The 14,496-nt window shown below is 35.5% G+C and overlaps 1 protein-coding gene across 1 annotated transcript; it reads left to right on the forward strand.

The window, feature by feature from the left end:
- The first annotated feature begins 3,048 nt into the window (after positions 1-3,048).
- LOC128869274 (uncharacterized) lies at positions 3,049-6,485 on the forward strand. The gene is made up of 4 exons (XM_054111810.1): positions 3,049-4,252; positions 4,313-4,374; positions 4,444-6,054; positions 6,109-6,485. The coding sequence occupies exons 3-4, from the start codon at positions 5,422-5,424 to the stop codon at positions 6,295-6,297; spliced, it is 822 nt and encodes a 273-aa protein (XP_053967785.1). The 5' UTR covers positions 3,049-4,252; positions 4,313-4,374; positions 4,444-5,421; the 3' UTR covers positions 6,298-6,485.
- Positions 6,486-14,496: the final 8,011 nt, after the last annotated feature.

Below are 14,496 nucleotides of genomic sequence, written 5' to 3' on the forward strand. Positions count from 1 at the left end.
CTCACTTTGTGTTAATTCTCCATTGCCAACTTTTAGCAGCATCTCTGGACATAGCCTGTTCTCACGTGAAGATGACGAAATCCTCATATTAGTTTTAAGCTCTAATTTATTGACATACGACTAAAGGTGGGATCTTTTTAGCGAAGCATTTATTTCGTCAGCACGTGTTCCTCGAGTCACAACTGGTAGGATTTGACAGAAATCTCCTGAGAACAGAATTGTATATCCACCCATAGGTGCATTTTTGTTGCGCAAATCGCGCATTGTCCTATCCAGTCCTTCCACAGACGTCTTGTTTGACATGGTAGCTTCGTCCCAGACTATTAATGAGCAGTCACGCATCAATTTTCCTGTATTGCTCTGTCTAGAAACACTACAGACGCTGTTATCATCATCAATGGCGATTTTCAGCGGGTGCTTCTTTGTAGAGTGTGTGGTTCGGCCTCTTTCCAAAAGAGTAGCGGCAATGCCGGATGACGCAACAGCTAACGCAATTTTTCCGGTAGATCTCAATTACTAATTACTGTTGTAATATCTTGAAAAATATTGTTTTTAATTATATGCTGTAAAGAGCCATATACATAGATCTATATGAAAACAACAATGTATTTAAGGTATTTAATTGGATAAGGATTAATGTTGTACCCATTTGTTGAAATCGCTTCGAAAATAAGCTATTAGTTGTCGTAAAAAGTAAATGACAAAAAATGTTATTGTATGGAATTGATAGCAAACTAAACGCGCTCCGAATCAATAAAAACTATTCAAAAACTGTATTTTAATTATGTGCGATTTACTTATAAATAAAACCTGAAAATAGCGTTTTATTTCGCTGTAAAATTGTATGTACATATAATTACATGGAATTCAGTACATACATAGATACATATGTATGTACATATGTCCGAAATGAAATAATGCGAGCGATTCGTAAATACATACATACATACGTCACCATACGATGTAATTCAACATTAATGAGGTGTGGTGAGATTATCGCTTAACGCCTGTTGCTTCATTCGGTTGACAGCGAACACACACACAAACAGCTTTTTTTGGAAAAAGAGCTGCTTTTGTTTAAACAATTTTGGTTAAATAACAAATAAATCAATTATTTTTTTTGATGCAGAACGAAAGTAAATATTTCAAAGTTAAAGTTCAAGAAAGTTTCATTTTAATTGGTTGATTCGTTTATGATTTATGGCCGTGAAAACAAAAAAATTATGTTTTTTTGCCACATTTTGACCGATTGCCACGCCCCCTTTATATATTTCTTCACATTATATAGATATAAACCTTCCTCTTCAATCAATCTATCTTTAAAAAAAAACCGCATCAAAATCCGTTGCGTAGTTTTAAAGATTTAAGCGTATAAGGGGGCATAGGGACAGAAAAAGCGACTTTGTTTTATAATATGTAGTGATAGTGTTGCACGCATATGTATGTACTGAAGCAACCATGACCTACCTCACGCGCATCGCCTTATATTTCATGCAATAATTAGGGAGTAAATATCCTAATGATCAAATTCCTACCTAACAAATGCTAAAACAATTTCTTTTGCATATGCCTGTACATATTTGTATGTGCGTATACACACCTGATGCCCTAGACTATGTACTTACATACATGTATATGTTTTTACATATATACATATATAAACATGATAATATCCTTAATCCCTTCAAACAAATGCAAATTTAAATATGTGAATTTTTTATACATATGCTATGCTATGACATGCTTATGACATATGCTATACTAGAATCATGGCACACACGGACCACTCACTTTATTCCTGTAAATACGTATGTCGTCCAAAGCTAAAATTCTATGCCTAGCGACTACAAGAACAAACTGCGTTCGTAGGCGCAGGCGCAGCGGCCATCATTTAAGTTGCCATGGTGCTGAACAGCCTAAAATAGATGCGGCGGCGCTGAACAGTTTCAACAAAAACTCATCATCAAAAACTTCATTGATAAATTCGAGTTCATATTTCTACGAGCAAAGTACTTTCATTCATAAAACGAGCCGCCCATATGCCAATTTTCTCGACCATTCGAAAATAGTCAATATTGGAATATTTCGCGTTGAATTAAAAGTTCTGTGTCGGACATTTCAGTACTAGAAGTAAATTTCGAAACAATTATTTTATGTTCTCTGATAGTAGGTAAATAGTTAATTAGTATATTACTTTACGTATGCAGTTCTTCAATTGATAAAAAGTGCACAAAACATATGCATATATCTGCAAAGTTAGAAATTTAGTCTGAAATCAGAGTATTTGAAGGTGCCTGTTCACATTTCAAGGTTACTGTACATACAATGCTGTGCCTATGAATGTGCGCTGCGCCTATGAATGCGCGCTGGATTTCTTGAGAAGTTTTACCGAAATATGTACATACACAAAAAAGCTCAGTGGTGTGGGCAGAAACAGATTTGGACACTTCCTAAAAAAGGGCTAACCAGAGAAGAAGCATATGCTAAGGCGCTGGAGCCCATGCCTACTAAAAACGCCGGAAGAACAACGACGGGGCCGAAAGGACTGAGGTCGGTTGAAGATACACCACCCGAGGCAACAGCCAAAAAGCGGCCTAAAGATTATGGTACGTCCACATCGAGAGACGCAGCTCTAAAAAACAAAAAGTGGCAGCCAACTGCCACATATAAGATATAACAACTCGAGTCAGGTTGGCAGTACTTGCAAGGGACTACCCTAATACGGCACTGAGGACCGAACAAATGGACTCCATCCAACAACTTCTGTTGGACAAAACATGGCCACAAAAACAGCGTTCTTGGGCACTACTTACAAGGCAGGATACCTTGTCCTGCAGTGTAAGGAGAGCACATCGGCAGAATGAGTCAAGGCGGCCATTTCTAATACGTCGCCGTGGGAGGGTGCAACACTGTGGCCCACAGAGGAATCCAAAATACTGGATTTTGTGCAGGGGCAGAATAAAGCCCTCAATGTTGATTCCTTGCGCTTGCTAAAAAGAGCCGAAGGAGGCTCCAACGCAACGCTAGTCGTAGCGGTAGATCAAAAATCTGCCGCCAGCCTGAAGGAGTACAAGGGTAGAGTAAACTACCGATTTATCCAAATGACCCTGAGGCTGAAAGCTGAAGACATAACGACGAAGGAGTTAGTTGACCAAATGGAGGCAGTGAAGTTAGAGAAGAGGATGAAAGTCCTCCCAACGACTCCGAAAACCAACCACCAAAATGAGGTGCCTCCAGGCAAATCTTCATCATGCTAAGGCTGCTACCACTGAGCTTAGCAGAAGACTTGCCGGAGGTATCAACATAGGGCTGAACCAAGAGCCTGGATGTACAGAGGCCGTCCTCAAGCTCTCAATGTCCAAAATACACAGGAAATTTATGTCAAAAGCGCTGTCAAACCTAGGGCTGCGATAATCGTAGATACCGACATAAAATTTTTGCCATTCCCAGAATTTGTGGATGGTTACATCTCAACAATACTGGTCGAAGTGGAGTTTGGTGGAAACAAGAGAGAGGTCATAATCGACTCAGCTTATTTCCCTGGAGACGCCGGCACAGTACCACCAGAGAAAATCAGAGGTCTAGTGAAGTATTGCCAAACCCACAATCAAACCTTCATAATTGGATGCGACGCAAACTCCCACAATATGGCATGGGGTAGGACAAATACAAATAACAGAGGTGTGTCACTCCTTGAATTTTTATTACTTAGTAACATAACAGTAGTAAACAGGGGTAATAAACCCACTTTTGTAAACGCTATACGACAAGAGGTACTCGATTTAACTCTAATTACTAACAAAGCTTTGAATATGATCAGTAACTGGAGATTGTCGGATGAGGACTCAATGTCTGACTACAAACACATACTCTTTGACTTAAATGGGGTGGTAAAGTTTTCCACATTTTACAGAAGTCCAAAAACAGCAAACTGGAAAAGATACAATGAATGTCTTTCAGCTAAGCTTAATAACAGCGTGAGCGAAATAACATCAACAGAGGAGCTAGAAAAGGCAGTGACAGACATGACTGACTCAATTATATCCTCATACCCAGACTGTTGTCTACTAAAAATGAAAGGTGACTCAAGTCCTCAATAGAGCTGTAAAACTATCGATGGCACTATCGATATATCGAATTTTTATATTTTTGCGTCGCTATCGATGGTTATTGTTCACTATCGATAGTGGCATTACCATACATTGCACATCACTTGTTTTGGCGCAACTTTGCAGGTCGGCAGCAAATTTTGGTAAGAAATACATTTATATGTAAAAGGTAATTAAATATTAAAATAAGTGTTTATTTGTAGGTAAATTTTCGTTGGTGTTGGTGGCGGAAGGATGGACAAATTTCTCTTGAAAAACTCACAGGGTAAGTTCCATTTACTGCTCTGCAACGCAAGTAACTAATTTATGTTATGTATGCATGTGCTTTGTTAAGATGGACAAGACAGCAGCATTGAGGCAATTGAGGAGGACAACCAGCTAGCAAAAAGGCAGCGAGTCGGAAGATCATCGGTGTGGGGCCATTTCGAAAAAATAAACAACGGTATGTCGGCAAAGTGTCGCTCTTGCGGCAAAATGTATAAGACGAGCGGAAATACCTCAAATTTATTTGACCACCTGAAGCGTGCGCATCTCGGTCAGCGTGTTAACGATTTGTCAATCACTTCTGGTAAAATAGATACATATTTAAACACAACATATGAATCTACGTCAAAGCGCAAACAAGAGCTTGATTTAGGACTCATAAAATTTGTAGCTCAAGGCATGCAACCTTTTTCTATAGTTGAGGATCCTGAGCTTCGCGACTTTATCAAACTATTCGACCCACGCTACAAACTACCGTCGCGGACTACCCTCTCTAATGTCATGATGACAAATTTATTTGATGAGCAGAAACCTAAATTAAAAAAATTTGCTCAGCAAAATAAATCACTGTGCCATCACAACTGATATGTGGACGTCCCTGGCAAATGAATCTTATATGACAGTCACATGCTCGTTTATTACAGATAGTTACTGTCTTCGCTCTGCTGTTTTATCAACAAATAAGCTAATTGATGAAACAAATCATACTGCTAAGAATATAGCAGATACCCTGCAGGCTGTTTGCAACGAATGGGGAATTTTTGATAAAATAACTGCAATTGTGACCGATAATGCAAGCTCAATGATCAAAGCGTGTGAGCTGCTTAAAAAAAGGAATTTACCCTGCTATGCACACTCACTTAATTTGGTGGTGCAAGATTGCCTTAAGCTGGATTGAACAAAAGAATTACTTAAAAAATGCAAGTCCATTGTCGCGTTTTTTAAAAGTAGCACGATTGCTTACAAGAAATTTAAAGATTCTCAATTGACGGAAACTAAATATAGTCTAATACAGGAAGTTGCCACCAGATGGAACAGTGCATTCCTAATGATTGAAAGAGTCTTAAAAACACATGAAGCAATCAATATAACACTTCTAAGTTTGTCGAAAGCGCCACAGCCTCTCACAGCTGACGAAATCAACATATTAAAAGACTTGTCACAAATACTTTCTCCCTTTGACATTGCTTCCAAAGAAGTGTCATCGAATTCTAAAGTCACAGTATCACTAGTTATTCCAGTTACTTGTGGCCTTTTAAACAACTTGGAAAATAGCACAAAAAATCTTCTTACCGAAGTTGGCCTTAAAGTAAACGAATTTTTAATTGATTGCGTAATCAAAAGGTTGTACAAGTACGAAGATCGCACAGTAACTAGCATTTCTACATTGCTTGATCCAAGGTTTAAAAAACAAGGTTTCCGTTCGCAATACAATGCCAAAAATGCTGAAAAACTTTTAATTGAAGAACTTATTCATCTGAGCAAGTCTTCAGCTCCCACCTCAGAGCCACCAACACCAATTGATCAACCAAAACCAACACGACATCCTCTTTATGAATTTGTAAAAATCAACATAGAAAATTTGCCTAGGACCAAGCGCTCCGATGCAATAATTGATTTACAACAATATATTGGGAAACATCACTCCTTGGGCGATGTTGATCCCCTCAAATATTGGCAGGTATGTAGCTTAACAAAAATTCTTCAAAAATGTTTAATGTTTCCGTATTTACAGCATAACGAAAATAGTATAAAAGGCCTTACTACGAAATATTTTTGCATTCCTGCTTCATCGACAGAGTCGGATCGATTGTTCAGCAAAGCTGGACAAATTATAACGGAACGAAGAGCTGCCTTAAAAGCTAAGCATGTGGACATGCTCCTTTTTCTTAGTCACAATTCTCGGATCTTGGCAGAAGACTGATCCTTAATTTTAATTTTATTCAAATTTGTTTTGATTTACTATGTCCATGAAGGATCTCATTATGTTAAACATATGAAACATATGAAATGTTTATTAAAATGTTAATTTTTATTGTTAAGTATGCGTTTATTAAGTTTTTGAATTTGAAAATATTTTCGATAGTACTATCGATACTATTGAATATTTGTTGCCAAACCATCGAAACTATTGAATGTTGCAACCATCGATAGTTTTGCAGCTCTAGTCCTCAAGGCACACTAAAAGGTCCAAACGGAACTATTACCAACACATTCTCAGAAACATTAGAGCTTCTTCTAAAGACTTACTTCCCAGAATGTGAAAGTATTGACTTATCAATCGACAATAGTCGAGACATGGTAACTCACCATCAACGGAGATCGACGGTCTCATTTGTCAACAAAATCATAAATTTTTAAATCACCAGGCCCGGATGGAATATTCTCAGCACTTCTATCCAAAGGCACTGTGGAACTGATCCGAGTCATGGTGAAAATCTTCAGAGATTGTCTAATATTGGAATACATTCCAAAGATATAGAGGAAAGTGAAGGTAATATCTATTCCTAAGGAAGGAACAAACCCCCTGATTCTCCAACATCTTATAGACCAATCAGTCTATCGTCGTTTAAAGACACTGCACACACTCGTTGTCAATATAGAAAAGGCTCTAAATCAGAAAGAAATAGCCCTCTGTTCCTTTATGGACACAGAAGGAGCCTTCGACAACGCAAATTACGAATCCATGGAAACAGCACTCGAAAAAAGAGGTGCAAACCCTATACTAACACATTGGATAAGCCAAATGCTTAATCAGAGGATTATTAAAGCCTCGTTAGGCCAAGCTGAACTTAATGTAACAACAGTAAAGGAATGTTCGCAAGGAGGAGTTTCTTCTCCACTGCTATGGTCCCTACTAATTGATGACTTGGTGCAGCACCTAAACAATAAGGGATTTATAACCATTGGTTATGCAGATGACATATCTGTTATAATAAAAGGCAACCATGAAAGGACACTAACAGACTTAATGCAAAATGTCTTGAACGCAACATGGGAATAGTGTAAAAAGGAGGGGCTGTCGATCAACCCTAACAAAACCACAATTATCCCCTTCACAAGAAAAAGAATGTTGGAATTTCCTATATTGAAAATAAATGAAACAGTGATAGAACTAAAGGAAGAGGTCAAGTATCTAGGTTTAACCTTAGATAAAAAACTCACTTGGGAGTCACATATAAGTAATATAACAAAAAAAGCCACGAAATCTTTGTGGACAACCAAACAATTACTAGGGAGATCCTGGGGCCTCAGCCCTAGTATGGCCCTCTGGATATACACCCAAATGGTTAGACCAATCATACTGTATGGGGCACTAGTATGGTTGAGCAAATCTATTCAAAAAACAGCGATAATCAAAATGGGAAAAGTACAAAGGCTTGCTTGCCTATGCATCACCGGGGCTATGAGAACTACCCCAAAAGCTGGCACGGAAGCACTCCTTAATCTCCCACCGCTTCATATAGCAATCCAAGAGCAAGTAGCTACGTAAGCACTCATGCGACACATGAAAGAAAATTTCAAATTAGGCAATCTCACCGGTCACCTAAGTATCCTAAATAAAGTCAAAAACACCATAAGCATGGCTCAATTTTCAGACAACATTTACCCAACCCTCTGTTTTACAAAAGGATACACAGTTACCTTTCCTGAGAGGAACGAATGGAAAACAAACCCAAAATGGATGAATGATGATTCACAAAAATGGTACACTGATGGATAAAAAACACTTTATGGTGTAAGAGCAAGAGTAGTGGGGCCCATAACCGACAAATCATTCACTCTTAACAGGGACACCACCATCTTCCAAGCGGAATTATACACAATAATAGAAGCAGCAAACATCATGCAACGTAGAAACCCCAAGAGAGTAAAGATTATAATACTCTCGGACAGCCAATCAATTCTATAAGCTTTAGATAGCTATACCTACAACTCAAAAACTCTCTTAGAATGTCACAAGGCACTCAATAACCTGGCATCCAAAAACAATGTCTCATTAATTTGGGTACCAGGACATGAGGAATATGACGGCAACGAAAAGGCAGATTTTCAAGCCAAAAAAGGGGCAGATGTAAATTTCATCGGACCTAGTCCCATGTTTGGATTTAACAAAAACAGCCTAAAACAAAAAGTAAAATACTGGGCCAAAACTCTAATAAATCAGCATTGGAACAACGTAGAGGGTCTTAGACACTCCAAAAAGTTCTTAAGTTTCAATGCTAAAAGAGCTAACATGCCCTCACGTTAAACAAAAAGAGCATTCGCACTCTCACAACAAACACTTACATAAATTAGGCATAACTAACACCAGCACCTGCAGATTTTGCTGCGAAGATGAGGGTGTCTATAGAACGTCTCATCATCGAATGTCCGGGGTTGGCGCATAGAAAGAAAAAGGTTTTAAACAAGTTCATGCTTATAGATGAAGAAATACAATCACTCCCTCAGAAGTGGCTGGTAGAATTCATAAGCATACTTAACAGTGAAAAGACATCATAGGGTGCACAATAGATCCATATGGTCACAGTGCTAAAGGCCCATACCTTAACCCTTAACTACCATTAACCATTAACCATGTACACACGCACAGCATATATGCATGCGCATATGTATATGAATTCAGAAATTTAAATTTGCATATGCCATCTTCCTGTGTGCCTGGTGATGAAGTGTTTCCTATAGAGGATTTTGATTCAGTTGAAGAGAATTCAACAAAGTTTTACAGAGCACCAGACAGACAGACATATTATATGTATATATTTTTGGATAGTTTGCTCTTTCTAAGTCGCTATTCAACTTAGCATATGTATTTGTTTTCTATGATAAAGTGCCTGTAGCTAGCCTACAGCGTTAACATTCTTTCTTCATTCGTACAAACGAATTTTACTCAACTGCTGTTTAATTTGACCAGTTGAGTATATTTCTGTTAACTTTTAGTGGAAAATATGTCTGTGGTGAGCTCCGCGAGTTACATATATAAAACCAAGCACTAACACTATAGATGAATTCATTGCAAGTATAATTAAAGACAAAGTGTAATACTAAACCTACTTCCGTTTTGTTTACAGAAATTACGATTAAATTCATAAATCAAAATTATTTTTCGGTCGCAATTCCAAGAATTGCAACCGTCCCAAAATTAACTAACTTCACTGTCTGCTTACAATAAATATTGTCAAATCAGCATTTCCGTTCCCACACGAAAATGTAATATTAATATATTAAGTATTTTTCATAAACCAATGTAATTAGCAAGTAAGAAAACAAAACTGTAATGTACCGAGTAAGCAAATATATATAGTCCGGATCAGCAATTGGAAAGCTTACGCCAAGCATACCTAGACCTACAACAGCAAACACACCAGTTACAGCAACAACAGCACAACCTGGAACAACACCAAATACAGGACAACGGCAAAAGAGACAACATTTTTAAGATGATAAACCACATGCCAACTTTTACCGGTACAGGAGAAGTGACGGTCAACAGCTTCTTCAGCAGCATCGAATACCTGCTATCAACCATACAAGATGAAAATCTAAAAAAAGAAGCGGTCCGAACCATATTTTACAAAATAATCTAGGGGCAGGCGAAAGATACCATCATAAACATCCCCAACCCGGACAACTGGCAACAGATCAAGGAGACGTTAAAACTGAGGTATAGGCCAAGCGTAGAACCACATCAACTATACAGAATGATAGCAAATTTAAAGGTGAATTCGGTGAGTGAGTTACTAATTGAAGTACAAAATATTAAATATAAGTCAGATGAACTAACGGTATATTATCAGAATGATCACTATATTGATTTGTCGAATATAGATAGTTTACTTGTAAACACAATTAAAGAAGTGACACAAGGGACTCTATTAGATAAAATCTACGAAGAACGAAACATTAATGACATATTAAAAATATTGACCAAAAGGAGATTTGAAAATACATGCATTAGGCCAGAATACAGGAAATTTAAGACTAATGACGACAGGATATTTAGGCAAAATCGTCCTCAAAACAAGAATAACAATAACAACCAGGGACACTATCAACGAAATTATGTAGGACAAAGTTATTTTAGACAGAATACTGAACAGGCACGAAATAATAATAATAATAATGATAATTATAATAATTCAGGACGATTTAGAATTCAAAATAATAGGGATAATAACCCATCAGGCAACTTCCAGCGTTTCGGGCAGGTAGGACACCCTAGGCCAAATTTCAATCAAAATAGATGGAATCAACCTAGGCAAAACCTAAACGAACCCATGGACGTTGATAATATAGAACGTTTTGGTATACACAATATCCAGAGGGTCGGGCAGGTAGGACACCCTAGGCCATGTTTCAGCCAAAATCGCTTGGAACAACCTAGGCAAAACCTAAACGCTCCCATAGAATCCAGAAATGATGTACAAAACTATAAGTTAAATGAAGTAATAGAAAATTCTGAACTAAAAGAATGTAAATGCGACGGAGGTCAATTTAAACAAACCCCTAATAATCAAAACCATTTTTTTTGGGAACAATCTCAGACTACTTACCCCACGTAAAGTTAACAATTAATAATAAAGAATATAATGCATTAATATATTAGATACCGGTGCAAACATAAGTTCAATAGACAATGATATGAAAGAATTAAGAAAATATTACTTACAAAACCAATTGAAATCAGTACAATAAATGGAAAGGATATAATAAGATATGAAGTGTTAACAGACGCACCTAAAGAATTTAACGTAAATGAAAATGCGAAAGTCAGGTGGAAAGCGACGAAATTGAAAGGACGAAAATACAAATTTATCATAGGCATTGATTTAATGAACTGCTTTAAAACAGTAATAAATCTAGAGGATGGTCACATATCCTTCAATAATAGAATAACAAATTTTACAGTAAACCCATATAAAAACATCCAAGTTTACACACTGGAAGGATCAGACTTTGACTGGGACAGAATTCAATTGAACCATTTGAATACAGAAGAATATAAAGAAGTAAGGGATATATTGAATAGATTCAAGAAATGTTTATGCACAAAATACAAAGGAAAGGATATTTCGCCAAGACACCAACGATGGATACTGAAACTAGGAGAGTACGATTTCGAAGTAGACTATATAAAAGGTAGAGAGAACAAAGTAGCGGATTTTCTCAGTAGAATAGAAAAAAGTGAAGATAATATTTTAAAATATGAAGATGATGACAGTTCCAATAGCATAAACCTAATTTCGCTCGATGGGGAGGAAGACAACGTAAGCATGGCAACAGTACATTCAGCAGAGGAGAATTTGGGTGATCATTTTGCAATTAAGGAAGAGATAGTGAACAAGTATAGAACTCAGATTATACTTACAAATAATAAAACAGAAGAGTTTAGAGAGATACACGGAAAAAGGATAATTTTTAAGGATTTTGAACAAATGGGAGAAATTTTCAGAAGATATATTTTAAAAGGAAAAATTGGAATATTTTCGGAACTAACCGACCACAGCTATAACATAGTACAAGAAAAACTGATTAGTATGTATTCGAATGGCAAACAAATTAATTTCACTAAGTGCACTACAAGGGCTAGAGATATAGAAACAGAAGTAGAAGCAGTCAAGCAAGTATCATTGTATCACGTTAGGGAAAGCATGCATTCAGGGATAATCGAAACATATAACCAACTTAAGAATAAAATTTACTATCCAAAACTCATGGAGGTAATTCAATTGGTGATTAATCAATGCGAGATATGCCAAGAAGTCAAGTACGATAGAAAACCAATAAAACCTAAATTTTTAGTCACAGAAACACCCTCAGACAAAAATGAAATCGTTCATATAGACACGTATGTAATGAAAAGGAATTATTTTCTAACAGTAATAGACAAGTTTTCTAAATTTGGGGCGACATACCCGTTAAACGATAGAAACCACGTTACTCTTATCGAGCAATTAGAAGATCATTTTGCCAAAATAGGAAAACCAAAGAAAATAGTGGCAGACAATGAATTTAACACAATCCGAATAAAAGAATTTTTAGAAAAAGAGAACATTGAATTACATCTAACTAAACCCAACAGTCACACGGGTAATGCAGACATAGAGCGTTTGCATAACACAATAGCCGAAAAATTCAGGATATTATATAAATTAGAGAAAAATATTCCAATAAAACAATTGATTCAAAAAGCAATTAGAAGTTATAATGAGCGCCACCACTTAAGCATTAAATGCACACCTAGTGACGTACATTTGGGAAAAATTGAAAATGGTACAGTGAAAAGGAATTTAGAGGAATATAAAAGAAAAATAATTGAAAAATTAAACAGATCTAGGGAAGATTACAACGAAAGTAGGGAAGAAGGATTCATTAAGAACTACAAGGCAGTTAGGCATAAAGAACAACCAAAATATAAAAAATCCAAATTAGAGAGAGTGCATCATTGCAACATCAAACGGCCTCTTAAATTTACAGCTATGAACAATACTGACGATACTCTTATGGACACAATCGATTGAAGGAATAATGAATACCAAACGAATTACAGAACAAAAAGGATTTGTAGACATTTATATCAATAGTCAGGAAATAGTTCAGGAGACGGATATAATATTACATATCATAAATTTGCATGATATCAAAACCATTTTGGACAACATGACAGAAAATATAAAATTAATGAGGATTGATAATAAAGAAATACTTAATTTAGAACTAAGTGACGCTAAAAATAAATTATTGACATTATTGCCAAGACAAAATAGGCAAAGACGAGGACTAATTAATGGAATAGGAAGCATACAAAAATGGTTATTTGGGACTATGGACGACGAAGACAGACAAAACATACAAAAACAGTTGTTCAATATTGATGAAATTGTTAACAACAATAATCAACAAATTATAATTAATGACTATTTTAATATAACTATAAATCATTTAAAAATGGTAATTACAAATGACAGACAAAAAATTCAAGAAGAACTAAATTCTATAAGTAAGTTTGTAGAAATAGAAAATAATAAAATTAGATATTTAGAGCAATTAAGTAATATACAACTAATAAAGAGTAGAATAGAGCATTTGCAAGATAATGTAATTTCTGCAAAACATGATTTGGTACATCCAAGTATTCTAACCAGTAACGAAATTAAAAAATACAATATCGATTATAATAAGTTGAAATATATACAGTGTGGTACAACATTTGTTAGTGGGACATACTTAGTTTTAGGAGTAAAAATACCTCAAAATTTCATAATTGTTAAATTAAGAACTATTATTCCACTACCCAATATTCACAATAACGAAATAGATGCTATTATATATTAGAAAAAAAACTTCGAGTTTGAAAATAAAACATATAGATTTGAAGAAAATAAGCATTTAAAAGACTTAAAATTAAGCACTCATTGTATAATAAAAAATAACTGTCAACTAGTAAGTAACAAAGATTTTGAAATTATACAACTAGATAAAGACACAATTATAATTAAGAATGCAATGAATGTCAGTGTTAATGAAACTTGTAATTCCGAAAAAGTTATGTTAAACGGAAATTATTTAATAAATTTCAGTAACTGTTCAATAAGAATTAAAGACTATTATTTTTCAAACACTATCGAAAATATGAAAGAAAAACAAATTATCGAAAATCCAAATAGAGATCAGAATTTTACACATAAATTATCCTTTCAAGAAATTGAATTACAACAAAAAAATAATGTAAGGAATATTAAAGCGTTAGATTATCATACAAAATTAACATATGGATGTAATTTTTTTATAATAATTGTAGTACTTATTTTAATTGTGTTAATTCTAACTAAACATAAACAGATAAAAGTAAAATTAAATAAAAGAATTCAGGAGAATTCTAATCTAAGGGAGGGAGAAGTTACATATATAAAACCAAGCACTAACACTATAGATGAATTCATTGCAAGTATAATTAAAGACAAAGTGTAATACTAAACCTACTTCCGTTTTGTTTACAGAAATTACGATTAAATTCATAAATCAAAATTATTTTTCGGTCGCAATTCCAAGAATTGCAACCGTCCCAAAATTAACTAACTTCACTGTGTGCTTACAATAAATATTGTCAAATCAGCATTTC

This window comes from Anastrepha ludens, chromosome X (genome assembly GCF_028408465.1).
Source record: "Anastrepha ludens isolate Willacy chromosome X, idAnaLude1.1, whole genome shotgun sequence".
NCBI classification, from domain to species: domain Eukaryota; kingdom Metazoa; phylum Arthropoda; class Insecta; order Diptera; family Tephritidae; genus Anastrepha; species Anastrepha ludens.